This window comes from Mauremys reevesii, linkage group 26 (genome assembly GCF_016161935.1).
Source record: "Mauremys reevesii isolate NIE-2019 linkage group 26, ASM1616193v1, whole genome shotgun sequence".
NCBI lineage: Eukaryota > Metazoa > Chordata > Testudines > Geoemydidae > Mauremys > Mauremys reevesii.
This window is the reverse complement of record NC_052648.1, coordinates 12,135,870-12,148,590: the sequence shown is the minus strand read 5'-3', so window position 1 is coordinate 12,148,590 and position 12,721 is coordinate 12,135,870. Positions and strand designations below refer to the sequence as shown.

The following is a 12,721-nucleotide window of genomic DNA, read 5'->3' as shown; positions in this document are numbered from 1 at the left end:
AGGACACTGCTGGGGAAACTGAGGCATGGGAGGAGGAATGACTTCCCCAAGGCCCATCACTTCAGTGTCAGGGCTGAGAACGGAACCCAGAAGTCCTGACTCCCAGTTTCCTGCTTTACCAGCCCTGGTGTCGGTCTTTCCTATGCTAGGGCCGGGCCGGGCGTACCTGCTCCTTGGCATCGGGCCACCTGCTATTCCCAGGCTCTGCACATCTCAGAGGAACCATGAACCCCCCTGGGGCCAGCCTGTGTCAGAGATCCTGGGCCCTGCCCTGCCCCACCCCGGATGTGTTTGGCCCAAGAGTGCGCTGGCTTTTCCCCCAAGTCTCCTTTGCCCCCACACCAGCTTTCCAGGCCGCCCCATCCACCCCAGGGCAGCGAGATGGGGTCTGCCCACATAGGCCAGAGACCGTCAGGGACGCAGGTTCGATTTCCCCAGCAGAGAGCAACCCGCGAGACACGGGAGGCAGACAGATGGCGGTGCCAACTGGTAAATATTCAGCGGCAGAGCACGGCCTGCTGGGCACGAGCAGAGCCAGAGACGCTGCCGGGCGGGGGAGAGGGCGGACACGAGGCACCGTGAGGAAGTTACACGAGCGGCATCCGCTGGGTCACGCGGGAGAGGGGTGGGGAGAAGAAAAGGTTCGAAGGCTGCCGGGGCCTGAGCACGTGGTGCCCTCTAGAGCCACTCCGTCCCCGAGGCGCCCCGTGAAATACCCGAGGAGACCAGAGCAGGGAAAGCCGCTGCCGCTTGCAGCCTTCCTCCAGCCCTACCAAGCCAGCTGCTCCACCTGCACTGCCTCACTCCCCACACCTTCGCTTTCCCCTACCCGCCAGAGGGAGTTAGGGGGATTCAGAACTAGAAATCTGCCCTGAGCCAAGAGGTCCAGGATCCTGCTCTGCCAGGAGAGCCCGATCCATGTCTTCCTGCCGGGCCCTGGAGTCAGGTACTGCTGGGCCGGAAAAGAACCAAAGTCTGGCTGCACTAATGGACAGTGCTTCCCAGGAGAAGGGTAGAGAGGCGTTTCCCCCAGGCACCTTTTCTCAGCACAGAGTGATCGGAGATTGTACGGTATCATTAAGGGAGTGAAATGCAGCCACCTCTGGAGTGGAGCATGGCTGCTGCTTAACAACTCACAGGAACACAGAAGAGGAGGAGACGATCCAACGTAGACTGCTAAGGGAACTTAACAAGGCAGAATGCAGCTCCCCAGGACTCTCCCAGACATGCCCATGAGCAGTCAGCACCTTGGCTTTAAGGCTCATCCCAGCGCTAGAGGCCCAGGAATCCCCCTGTAGCTCTGGGGCAGCAGGAGGAGCCGACCCACCCACCTGCTCATCCACTTTGCACTGCAGCTGCATCACTTTGATCTCCATGCCTTTGTTGAGCTGTTTGTAGTGCTCCACCGACTTGGCCTCGATCCGGAGCCGCCTCAGCTCCCTGCGAGCCCGCATGCGCCGGTAGCAGCACTGCAGATAGACCACCGCCCTGCGCACCCGAAGGTACTTGGTGCGAGCCAGCCAGCCCCTCGCCGCGCTCTGGATCACCACAGCTTTCTGGCTTGCCACCATCTGGGCAGAGAGCAGACAGAGCAGCCAAGGTTTAGGGCAGAAACTCGGCCAGAGCACCAGGTGCCGGCAGCTACGCCCTCGCACAAACAGCGGCCACAAGAGATCCAAGAACACACGAATTAGGGACAACGCTGCACCCCCTGCCTGATGCTGGTGAGACTAGGAGCCCTGCTTCACGGCAGAGGGTTTACCCACGTGGTCTTACTGGAATGAGACACTGGGTGGCCCCCGAAGAGCATTTAGGAGCAGATGAGAGGACGTTGTTGCAACTGTTCTAACCTGCACCTGAGCCCGGGGGGCAGGGGGGAGAAGGGTTGCTGGAGACTGGTACAGGAATAATTATTCCTAGTGTGGGGGTATTTGGTGGTTCTACTCCAAGGCAGTTCCAGACCCACCCACCCCCACACCTGGGATCAGATCCAAGCCTGGACTCCAGGACAATTCCCACCCCACCTCCTTCGCCCCCCAGCTCGAGTTGGTTCTGTGGGTTTCTGCCCCTCCACTTGGCAGCCTCGAGGGCTGCAGGCAGCCTGCCGGCCTCCGAGGACACCCAGGAGATAGTCAGTGCCTATGCCTGGCCTAACTGTGGGTGCTCCAGCCCCAGAGCACCCACCAAAAATAGAGAGTGCTCAGCACCCACCAATCAGCTGTTTGGCAGTGGGCAGGAGGCACTTGTGGGGGTGGAGCAGGGGTGGGATGAGGGAGGGTCACACGGGGAGGGGAGGGGGCGCCTTGGACAAGAGGTGGGGTGGGGCCACTGGGTGGAGCACCCAGCCGGACAAGTGAAAGTCGGCACCAGCGTGAAGTCAGGTGTGGCTCTAGGACTCTGCCTGCTCCCCGCAGAGGGGCTGTGGGCAGGTGTGGGGCATGGGCTGCTCCAGTGCGAGCCCCGCTGGGCACTGGACCCACATGAGCCAGCACAACGACAATGCAGATCCCCCGAGCTGAGGCGCACGCGCCGCCTTCGAGATCTGCTAGGAACCTGGTCACTCCTGAGGGTGGGGATGGGGCAGCTCCCAACAGACCCTGAACGGGCCACCAGGCGCCCCATACCCCAGGCGGGAGAGCGGTACCCCTGCCCGGGGAGTCACAGCACGACTTGCTCACACTGCCTGCAGTTGGGGGGGGCTGCCCACAGGTACCCCCCCACATGCTGCCAGGCAAGGCCCCACACTCCCTGCACATGCAGGACAAGGAGCTGAGCCAAACAGGTCACTGCTCTACCTGCAGCGAGAGGGGGATGCATCTCTGCTCTACAGGGGTACTAAGCAAGGGGGCTCCCTCCAGATCCCAGGATGTGCCTGCCAGCCCACCCCCCCCACCCACATTACCTGGGGCTCCTGTAACCCATCAGTACCCCCTTCCCCACGGGCTGCACCCCCTGGGAGCACACGCGGTATGTCCCCCTCTGAAGCTGCCGCCATGAGCGGATCCCCAACCCCACAGCTGTGGGCAGGGCTGGTACCTGGCGGTGCAGGCGCCTGGCGAACATGCCGCGGGCGAAGGCCTGGATGGTGACCGCTGCTGCCTGGGTGCGGAGGTACGAGCGCCTGGCCAGGGCCATCTTGAAGTTCTTCTGCAGGGTGAGAGCGGCGCTGCTCCTCCTCAGGTGCCTGGCGAGCCTGCCCGAAGGGCAACAGGCGTTGGGCGTGGGAAGCCAGAGCCCACTGGGGCAGAGCAGAACTTACACACACCCCCAGGGACAGAGCGACCCCCAGCAGCGCAGACCCCCACAGCAAAGACCCAGCACCAGGCCCTGAGGCCGACCCCCCACCTCTCTAGCTCAGAGCTAGGGCACTGCTCCATTCACTCCCAAATGAGACCCAATCGCAGCTGCTGTCTGGTACCAGCTTCTCCTGGCTCCCAGAGTAGGGACATGGGATTTTTACAGTAGCTTTGGAAATGCAGCCACCTCTGGGGTGGAGCATGGCTAGCTCCAGGTCCCTGCCTAGGCCTCCACCTGCGGTAGCTTCGGGGATGCTGTTTGCCAGCCAGACACTGCATCAGCAGCTCTTAGCTGCCCTGTTCCAGCGGCTGGGTACCGCAAAGGGCGAGGGTGCCCAGAGATGGGTCTCCAGGGGCCAGATGATGCCAAGGCAGAGCCACATGAATGCCTGGCTCAACCCGGCAGACGTGGCCAGCACCTCTCACCTCCGGGCCAGGAAGCCCCTGGAAAAGCGCTGGAGGCAGATGGCTGCAGCTCGCATACGCAAGAAGTGTCTCCTCCCCAACCAGCACCGAAGGCTCTTCTGAATGACGACACAGGCTGCTCTCAGCCTCCTGCCACGCAGCTCCTCCAGGAAGGCCACCTGGCCAGCACGGAAGAAGATCTTGCCCTTCCCGCACTGGTATTTGCCAGGGTCCTGTGGGAAGGGGATAGCAAGATCCAGGACCAGGCAAGTACAATGGGGTGGAGTGAACTCAGCCATGGGTGCTCCTTGCTGCAGGCCTGGACAGCAGCAGCACTGTGCGGGTCCTTCCTGGCGCCAGGGCCTGGCTGGACAGACCCTCCCGCCACAGCTGACAGGAGGGAGGCTGCAGCATCCAGAGCATCCCAGGGAGAGGGGGGTATTAACCCTTTAGACACCCAACGCCCCCTCCAACTGCAGCACTCCCAACGCCGAGCTGCACGCCGGGAGGTGTCACTGGGACACGGGTCCCCAGAGGATAAGCCGCCTGTTCAGGGTCGGACTGGCAGAGCTGGGGAACGAATCCTAGTGTTCCCCAGACAGTCTCTGGCCTGGGCAGAAAGGAAGCTGCAGCACTCAGAGACCGGGACGGGCCTTGGCCTGCCCAGAGAACGGGGACCCTCAACTCTGCCATGGGACCAGCCTAACGCCAGCTTAGCACAGTACAGTCAGCACCAGCCGGCAGGAGCTCCCCCGGCCTACACGGCCCACCCAGGGGCTCAGATGCCCAGGGCTGGTTAGAACCCCCCACCCCCCCCCGAGATTTCAGCCAAAATCCTCAATATTCCAGTTTGGAAAGGCTGCTGCAATGCCTCTTGGGAGTTGTAGTTCAGGGGCCTCTCGTGCCCTCTCTATGGCAGAGGCTCCCAAATGGTGCTCAATGCAGACCCCCTTCCAGATCTGCCAGCTGCCTGCGTCCCCACCCCCTTCTCATCATGGCTACTCTGTTCTTCGCACTGCCTGGCTTTAGCCATCGGCCCGGCTTCCACGGTTCCGTACAGATCTAGTTAGAGCATGAACAGGTACAACCCATAAACCCTAAGTTCTGAGCTCAGACAGGCCGCGCTGCACAGTGATTGGAGGGGAGGGGAGGGCTTCGTACAGCAGCGTCGCCCTGCATCTGTTCTCATCAGTACGGCTTGAAGGAAATGTACCGTATTTTATACAATAAATTCCCAGTTTTAAAGCTTCATCTGAGTAGCCTATTAGGAAAATGCAATAAATCAATCAATAAAATCCACCATTACATAATTTCTCCCATGTGCACCCCCAAGAGGGGCTTCGTGTACCCCCAGGGGCGCGTGTCCCGCAGTTTGGGAACCCCTGCTCTATGAGGCAGGCTCCATGGCCAGAGACTCTTAGGATGAGCTGCTCATCAGGAAGGCAGAGTGATGCATGGAGGAGAGGCAGCCTGGACCACACCTCCCCCCGGGCGATGCAGCACCATCTCCACGGGGAAGTTGGTGGGTTTTGGCTGAGTCGATGTTTCCAACAGGAGCAGGTTGTGTTGGGCACAGGGTTCTGGGCCAGGCCCCCTTTGCCAGTCTCTAGGACACCGTGGGAGCAGTGGGACACTGGGCAGGCTAGTCCCATTATCGAGAGGGGACAGATGACTGCAGCACCCGCAGGCAGTGATGCCTGGCCCCAGACACCCCCAAGCCTGAGGCTATGGCACAATCCAGATGGACTTGAACCACCCGTTTCCTGCAATAGTGACCTCACGGCTAGGAGGGAAGGGCCCCATCAAGGGCACGGAGAAGTGGGTGGTGTGGCAGGGAAGGCTGGGTGCAGCAGCAGCGAGGGCCTAGAATTTAATCCCCTGCTGCCCCATTCAGGGTCCTCTCCCCCGGCACGGCAACGTGCAGGGCTCTTACCTTCAGCAGCCTCTCGAGGACAAGCCGGCAGGTCTGCCTCTCATCACTGCCCATCAGCTCCTCTGGGCGCATCAGAGCCCTGTACCTGCTGAAGAACTCAACGTACGTCCACCTGCGGGGGGGGGTGGGGGGACAGAAGCCAGACCCAACGGGGCGAGTTAGCGAGCGCCAGGGACCCAAATGCTCCGGCAGAGAGGAGGGCAGGCAGGAAATGCCTGGGTTGGCCGTACCTGGATGGGTAGCCGGAGGCGCTGATCTGAATGGTTTCCAGGACCCCACAGGCTCTCAGCTGCTCGACTGCTCGCTTGGCATCAAACCTAGAGCAGAGAGTCAGAGTCTGTGTCAGCGCCCTCCGAGCGAGGGTTCCTTAGGGCTCGCGGTTCGGATCTGCCCTCCCACATCCTGGCTGGCACTGCTCTCGGCCCAAGCCTGGCCAGGCCACCTCCCTGCTGACTGATTGTACCACAATAGCATGCAGAGGCGCCCATGGGAATGAGGCTGCTGGTTTTGCAGCTCTCAGCCCTGCTGCGCAGCCGTTCCCAACAGCGAGGGAAGTCGCTCAGTTCTGCACTGGACCAAGGAGTTGGCCGGTTTTGCTACTGCAGAGCCAGCACCGCAGGGGACGGAACATGTTGCTGCTAGTTTCACAAGAGTTCCTTGGTGATGCAGGTCCCCCAGACAGCAGGTCTGGCCCGTCCAGCTGGAGTCTCTCCCGCCCCGGCCCCGGACCCATTGCAGAGCTGCCAGGCACTCACTCGAAGGGCCGCTTGCGGTCGTTGGGTTTGATGCAGCGCACGTAGTGGGGTGCGGTGCTGCTCAGGGTCTCCATGAGCTTGTGCAGCGACGCCTTGAACTGCGGGGGACAGAGTGAGGGGGCTTAGGTCTGGTGTGGATGCAGTGCCCCAGTGGGGAGCCAGGGCTTGGGAGCAGGCCCTGACCTTGTCCTCAGCCGAGTGAAGATGCTGCTAGACTCCCTGGGGAGGGATGGGGGGCCCACGAGCTGCATTTCCCCCGCCCTCTGTGGGCACAGGCAAGGGGCCTGGACACTGGGCGGGCAGCAGAGAGCACCAGGACCCACTGTCCTAAGCGGAAGGCTGGTCCATGGGAGAAGGGGAACCCCTGAGTGCAGCCCCTGGATACCCAGCTGCCTCTTTCCAGGCCACCTCCTCACCTGGCAGCACCATTCAGTGCTTCAGAGGCTGATAAGCCTCTGAGCGGCCTGGAACCAGAGTCCCCAGCCCACCCAGCCTGTGGGGCTGCAGCTCAGGCCTGCCCCAGCACACGGCAGTCTGGGAAGGTCTGTGCGCTTGGGCCCATCTCCCCCCACCACCCAGCGAAAGGGTTTGGAGCATCTCACTGACAGGGGCACAGAGCCCCGGTTTCCAGCTGTGCTGAGCACCGGCTGCCCCCGGAGGCCAGCAGGATTTGTAGGGGCTCAGCACTTCTAAGGCAGCCAGGCCGGTAAGGTCTCCTGGAGGCGGAGGAGGAATCTGTTCGGCACGTTGAGAAGCCAGGTGGGGTGTTCACAGGGGTGGATGCTCAGTGCAGCGTTAAAGGGGGTAGTGACGTGTGGGGGGGCTGAACCTCCCACCATGGGGAGGGCAGGCGGAACGGGCACAGGACATGCCAGCCCCGCCGGGTACCTGGGTGGAGATGGGTTTCCTGTGCTCCTTGTCTGTAGCTGGCAGAGACCTCCTGCCGGGGCGGACGGTCACCCTGGAGCCGTGCGACCTGCGGGAGGGCAGGGCGATGCTGCCGTCCCCCTCCTCCGGGAAGAGCTCGGCGAGCAGCGCAGACTGGGTGGGGAGACAGCAGCAGGATCAGAGCCAGCAACAGGCCAGGAGTGACACCTACTGGCCAGCAGGGGCAGGCAGTCGGCAACCCCGAGCCCTATCGCTACAAGGGGCTCCGTGGCCACAGCCCCCCGGAGCTGCAGTAGCACCGTGGGGAGCCACAGAGCCAGCTGCATGAGAACGGCAGGCCCTACGGTGGGGTGCAGCCCTCCCCGCAGCTGTGCCAGTGCCGCTCATGGGCAGCTGCTCCCTGCACCAGCTGGGGTGTCAGGCAGAGTCTGACCTGCCCAGGACCCTAGTGAGTCACAGGCAGCACGGATCCGAGCCTGGGGTCAGTACGGAGCCCGACACGAACCAGCCCATGGCCCCCCCAGCATAGGGAGCAGCTCATCCCCACTCCCAACAGGGCAAATAGCATCCACAGCCCCGAGTGAAGGGCCCAGGCTTCCGCCCATTGCAACGCACCAGGCGTCACCCCTAGGGCTGCCACCCCTCCACGTCACGTGATGAAACCTGCAGGAAAACGTCCAGCCAGAACTGGCAACCTGCAGGCTCCCCCACCAGCTAAGGGAGAGCGGCCTGCGTCTCCTACCCGCGGCACCACTTACCTTCTGCGGGGTCCACAGGATGGCAGTGGCAGGGGGGCGGGAGAGAGAGAGAAATGACAGACGATTAACTTAACAGCAAGGTCACTGTTGCTTTGTCTGCCAGCCCCCCCACAGGCTAACAGCTCCCGGTGTCTAGTCTCCTGCATTGGAGCCCCAGCACAGCAGAGAGTTCAGACACCGGGAGTCCCCCCCGCTTCCCATTCCCAGCCGTCGGCTCTGCTGGCCAGGCCTGGCCTGTTGGGCTCCCACAGGCCGTTCCCATGCCAGGGGGTTTCTAGCCAGGCAGCTGTTTCACAGGTCAGTTTGCAGAGCATGGTTTATGGAGGGGTCGGGGGCAGGGTAATAGAGGTCTGGTGCCCCCTGGTGGAGGCGACACTTCATTTTCTGACCCACCCACAGCTTAGTCTGCAACAAGCCTTTGCAGCAGCAGCAGCGTGTGCTCTGAGAAGGGGGCCTGACGACTCAGGGTATCATGGATAAGACTAATTGGGGTCCTGTCCTATTTCCTAGATCGCTCCCCTGGCCTCTGCATCACAGCTCCCATCACCCTTCCCCTCCTCCCCCATGCAGAGAGGGCTCAGGGTGGGTGCAGCTTTTGCCCTTATGGCAGGAGGCACGTGGGTCCCCACCTTGGCACCCACAGTGAGGACACTGTGCCCCCCACAGCCCCCCAGGTCAGTTGTGTTGTCAAGATCCCTTTGTTTGCAAATCTTGAATACTGGGGCTCCCCTGTCGCTCCAGGTTTGCTGGGGGGGGCGGGGTGCAGGTTTGCCAGGGCACTTCTCCCCAAGGCGCCAGCACTGCCCCTTCTGACCCACGTGACACGCCCCATCCCAGCACAGGATGCAGATGGACTTCAGGGGACACCTGCCTACCACCTTCCTCTGTGCAGTCTGCTGCCAAGCGCCTCCCCCGCTGGGAGGGCCGTGGGCTCACCTTGCTGGCTCGGAGGAGCCCGATCAGCTCTGCATGGACAGTGTCTTGGTTCTTCTCCAGGAACCCGCTGCACTGATACTCCACCTGTGGGTAAACAGGGCATGCAGGAGGCCTCATCAGCTCCGGCTATAACAGCCTCGGGGTCTCCTGGGACAATTCAGAGCCCAGGGGTCTCCAGAGAAGAGGTACTGGGGGTGGGGAATCAGAGCTAATGGGAGTTGGGTGCCTAAAGCTCTTGGGCCTTTGAGATGCCCCAGCCCATGTTTGCACCAGTGCTGTCCTCCAGGGAACAGCTCGGGGTGGGTGGGAGTTCACCTGCTGGTTACACAGGAGAGGTGGTGAAGAATTGTGCCTAAATAGGTGTTTTAGACACACACACCCCTCAGCGAGGTGAGCCCTGGAGTCATTGCCGAATGCTGGCTGCAGCTGGAATTCTCACGCAGACAGACAAATACCCCCTGCCCAGACCACAGACATGGAGCCATAGACATGTCAGGCTGGAGGGGGCCTCAGGAGGAGTCTAGTCGAGCCCCCGCCCACAGGGGCCCCTCCGAAAGGACTAGAGCTGAACGCCCCAGCACAGACCGCCTGGGGTCCCAGCAGCCCCTGGGAGTCTGAGGCTCAAAGCCAGGGGTGGGCAAACTACAGCCCACAGGACCCTCCTGCCCAGCCCCTGAGCTGTAGTGCCACCAGCCACCGGTGCTCCAGGCAGCGCGGTAAGGGGGCACAGAGGGGTTGGATATAGGGTGAGAGAGTTCAGGGGTGGTGGTCAGGGGGGTGGGGGTCCCGGGGGGCAGTCAGGGGCCAGGGAGAAGGGATGGTTGGATGGGGCAGGGGTCCTGGGGTGGGGGGCACGTCAGGAATGAGAGGGGTTTGATGGGGCGGTGGGGGTCTGGGGGCAGTCAGGGGACCGGGAGTGGGGTGGGGAGGAAGGGAGAATGGGAGAGGGGTCCCAGGGGGAGGGCCACAACCCCCTCCCCTAACTGGCCCTCCATTCAATTTATGAAACCTGCCAAAAAAAAGTCTGCCCGCCCCTGCTCAAAGCTCACCAGCCTGCCCTGGATGCTCTACCAAACCCAGAGGGGCTGGAAGCTCCCCACAGATCAGCAGCTGGAGCTGTGGATGCTCCCAGTGGGTGCCAGCTAGGGTGGGGGTGTCTCATGGCATTTAGGCAGTGCCATTTTCAGCCACACCCAACACAGGTGTGGAGACCGTCTCTAGACCCTGGATTCTCCAGACAGGTTTAGTTTCATCTGTGCCAGCTGGGCCAGGCCCAGTCCTTCACCAGCAGCTCCCCTCTCTGCAGGAATGCGATGCCTTATAGCTTGTTTCTTCTCCCAGCAGGCCTTGCTCCAAGCCTACAAGTCACCTGATCTCTAGGAACTACCAGTCCCAGGATGCACAGCGCAGAACAGGGAGCTTGTTTTAAGGGGCCGGTAGACTACTAGAGACATGTACTTAGGGCGGCACACGACAGAGTTCAGGCTCCAGTCACAGGCTGGCTTTGTTTTCAGCCCCATCACCATGCTAGGAGCCCACTCAGCCCTGGAGCGGGGGCCGGCTGCAGACCACTGGGCCCTGGTGCATGGGGAGGCAGCTTTCCCCTGCAGCCAGCAGAGCGCGGGCAGCAGTGGGCAGGCACCGCAGTGACATTTGGCTGCAAAGCTCCTGCTGCCGCAGTCCTGGGCCTGCTGGGCTCCCCCCTGCTTTGGGAGAGTCCCCTTCCCCCAACCGGCACCACCAGGAGTCCAGTGCGGTTAGACCACAACATTAGTTTGGAGAGAAAACTTCAGTGTTCAGATTTTTCCAAGACAGACTTCCCAGCCAGCTCCTTTCTCACCCCAGTTCAGACAGACCCTGACCTCAGACAAGTCGCAGCCTCTCCTGTACCCCAGTGCCCCCCCCACCTGTGCCTGGGACCTCCCCCCCGGGCCCCTCTTACCTTGCCCGCGAAGTGGCGGACAATGAAGGCCTCTGTGGACATCTTGGGCTTCTGGAAGTGGGGGCTGTGGTGAAGGTGCTTGTCGTAGAGCTTCTGAGCCCAGCTCGCGTCGCTGCCCTTGGGCATCTGGGAGGCAGAGAAGGCGAGTCAGACAGCAGGAGGCCTGGGAAACAGGACGCCTCCATTGCCCCCACATAGGGCATCCAGCTGCAGCTGGGTATTTAAGATTACTTCCTTCCAAGGCCAGATGGGACCACTGCGATCTGGGCTGACCTCCTGTACGAGACAGGCCAGAGAGCTACCCCCAAAATCATTCCTAGATCCCACCTCAGAAACCCCATCCATCTTCATTAATCATCCTCATCAGGGGTGGAGAATCCACCACAAGCCTTGGTAAGTTGTTCCAACGGTTACTCGGGCTGTCAAAAACGTACGCCCTTCCCAGCTTCAATTTGCAGCCATTGGGTCATGCAAGACCTTTCCCTGCTCGAGTGCAGAGCCCGTTATTAACTATTTGTTCCCCACACAGATTCAGACAGCAGTCAAGTCACCCCCTAACTTTCTCTTGGTTAAACTAACTCGATTGAGCTCCTTGCGGCTGTCACCATCAGGCAGATTTTCCTTGGATCCGTCTCCTGGCTCTTCTCTGAACCCCCTCCAGTTTAGCAGCTCCTCCCAGCTAGCTGCCTGCCAGGAGTGGGCCCAGCCGGGAGAGGGACATTGCCCGTTATGCTGGACACTCCCTACAGTTTGCAGTGCCCTTGTGGAAGGCAGGCTGCCAACTCCTAGACCTCTTAGCCACCCCCTCTACCCATGTGCTGCCACCTGTATTTCTTATGCCGCACAAGCCAGCCGAGCTTTGGCCCCGTGCCCAGTGGAGCGCTGCCCCAAGACCAGGAGTGCTGCTTGGGGGCACCCGGGGTGGGGCTGACTTAGCTTCTTGGCAGCCGGACGGTTGGCTGGAAGTTGACACTGTTTGTGGATTAGTCAGGGTGCCACGTGCAGAGCTGTGAGGCGCAGGTACTGCATGAACTGCCTTTCCCGGCTTGCCTCATGCTCTCCAGCCGAGGGCCAGCCCAAGGTCTGCCAGGCCGCCAGGCAGCGCCATGCCCAGTGTGGTGGGCAGTGGGCACCTGCACACAGGATGGGCCTAAGCCCACGGCAGCAGTTTTCTGCCACCATCAGCCTGGGCTGCATTTGAACAGGCAACGTAGCATCAGGGCTCCCCAATGCCCCCCCACGACCAAGCTTCCACACCCCTCACAAGAGGGGAGAAAAAGAGCACCAGGATTGGGAAGCTGTCGGCTGTTCATCTGAGGACAGCTTGGCTTCAGGCCTAGGACCAGAGACTGTCCCGTTATCCAGGCTGCAAGGAGCGCGCTGGACCCTCACACCCCCCAAAGCCGGCCTCGGCCCCAGCTGCGCTGCTGGCCCCCCGGCGAGGCAGGACGGACGCTCACCTTGCACTCCTCATTCAGCAGGTCCAGAATGCCCAGCCTGGCCTCGATGAGGTCGATGCAAGGCTGGTTGTCGCAGAAGTCGATGAAGGTCCAGGGGATCTCCTCCTTCATGTATTCCTCCTGCTCCAGCTTAAAGACGTGCTACGGGGAGGGGTGGGAACGGGATCAGAGCTCTCGCCCCTTCTGCCCCCCGCACAGGGCTGGGGGAGGTTAGCCAGAGTTCGGTCTAGGTTTCAGTGGGCCCTGCACGGCTGCCTGACTGTGCCACGCCAGCGGGCAGCCCTTCCGCCTGGGAAGATGCTCGGTCGGCTCCCCCGCTGACTACAAGGGCACTTCACTTGCCGCCTG

The 12,721-nt window shown here is 61.8% G+C and overlaps 1 protein-coding gene across 2 annotated transcripts in view; it reads right to left on the bottom strand.

Annotated features, from left to right (window-relative positions):
- LOC120391800 (unconventional myosin-Vb-like) overlaps window positions 1-12,721 on the bottom strand; it is a 69,920-nt gene that overhangs the window by 22,306 nt on the left and 34,893 nt on the right. For both annotated transcript variants that reach the window (XM_039515908.1, XM_039515909.1), the window contains exons 12-22: window positions 12,374-12,514; window positions 10,914-11,039; window positions 8,972-9,055; window positions 8,036-8,038; window positions 7,278-7,430; window positions 6,390-6,487; window positions 5,865-5,951; window positions 5,635-5,746; window positions 3,723-3,934; window positions 3,037-3,193; window positions 1,332-1,571 (exon numbers count right to left, since the gene is read on the bottom strand). In XM_039515908.1, coding sequence (XP_039371842.1) covers window positions 1,332-1,571; window positions 3,037-3,193; window positions 3,723-3,934; window positions 5,635-5,746; window positions 5,865-5,951; window positions 6,390-6,487; window positions 7,278-7,430; window positions 8,036-8,038; window positions 8,972-9,055; window positions 10,914-11,039; window positions 12,374-12,514 — 1,413 coding nt within the window. The remainder of the gene's footprint in view (window positions 1-1,331; window positions 1,572-3,036; window positions 3,194-3,722; window positions 3,935-5,634; window positions 5,747-5,864; window positions 5,952-6,389; window positions 6,488-7,277; window positions 7,431-8,035; window positions 8,039-8,971; window positions 9,056-10,913; window positions 11,040-12,373; window positions 12,515-12,721) is intronic.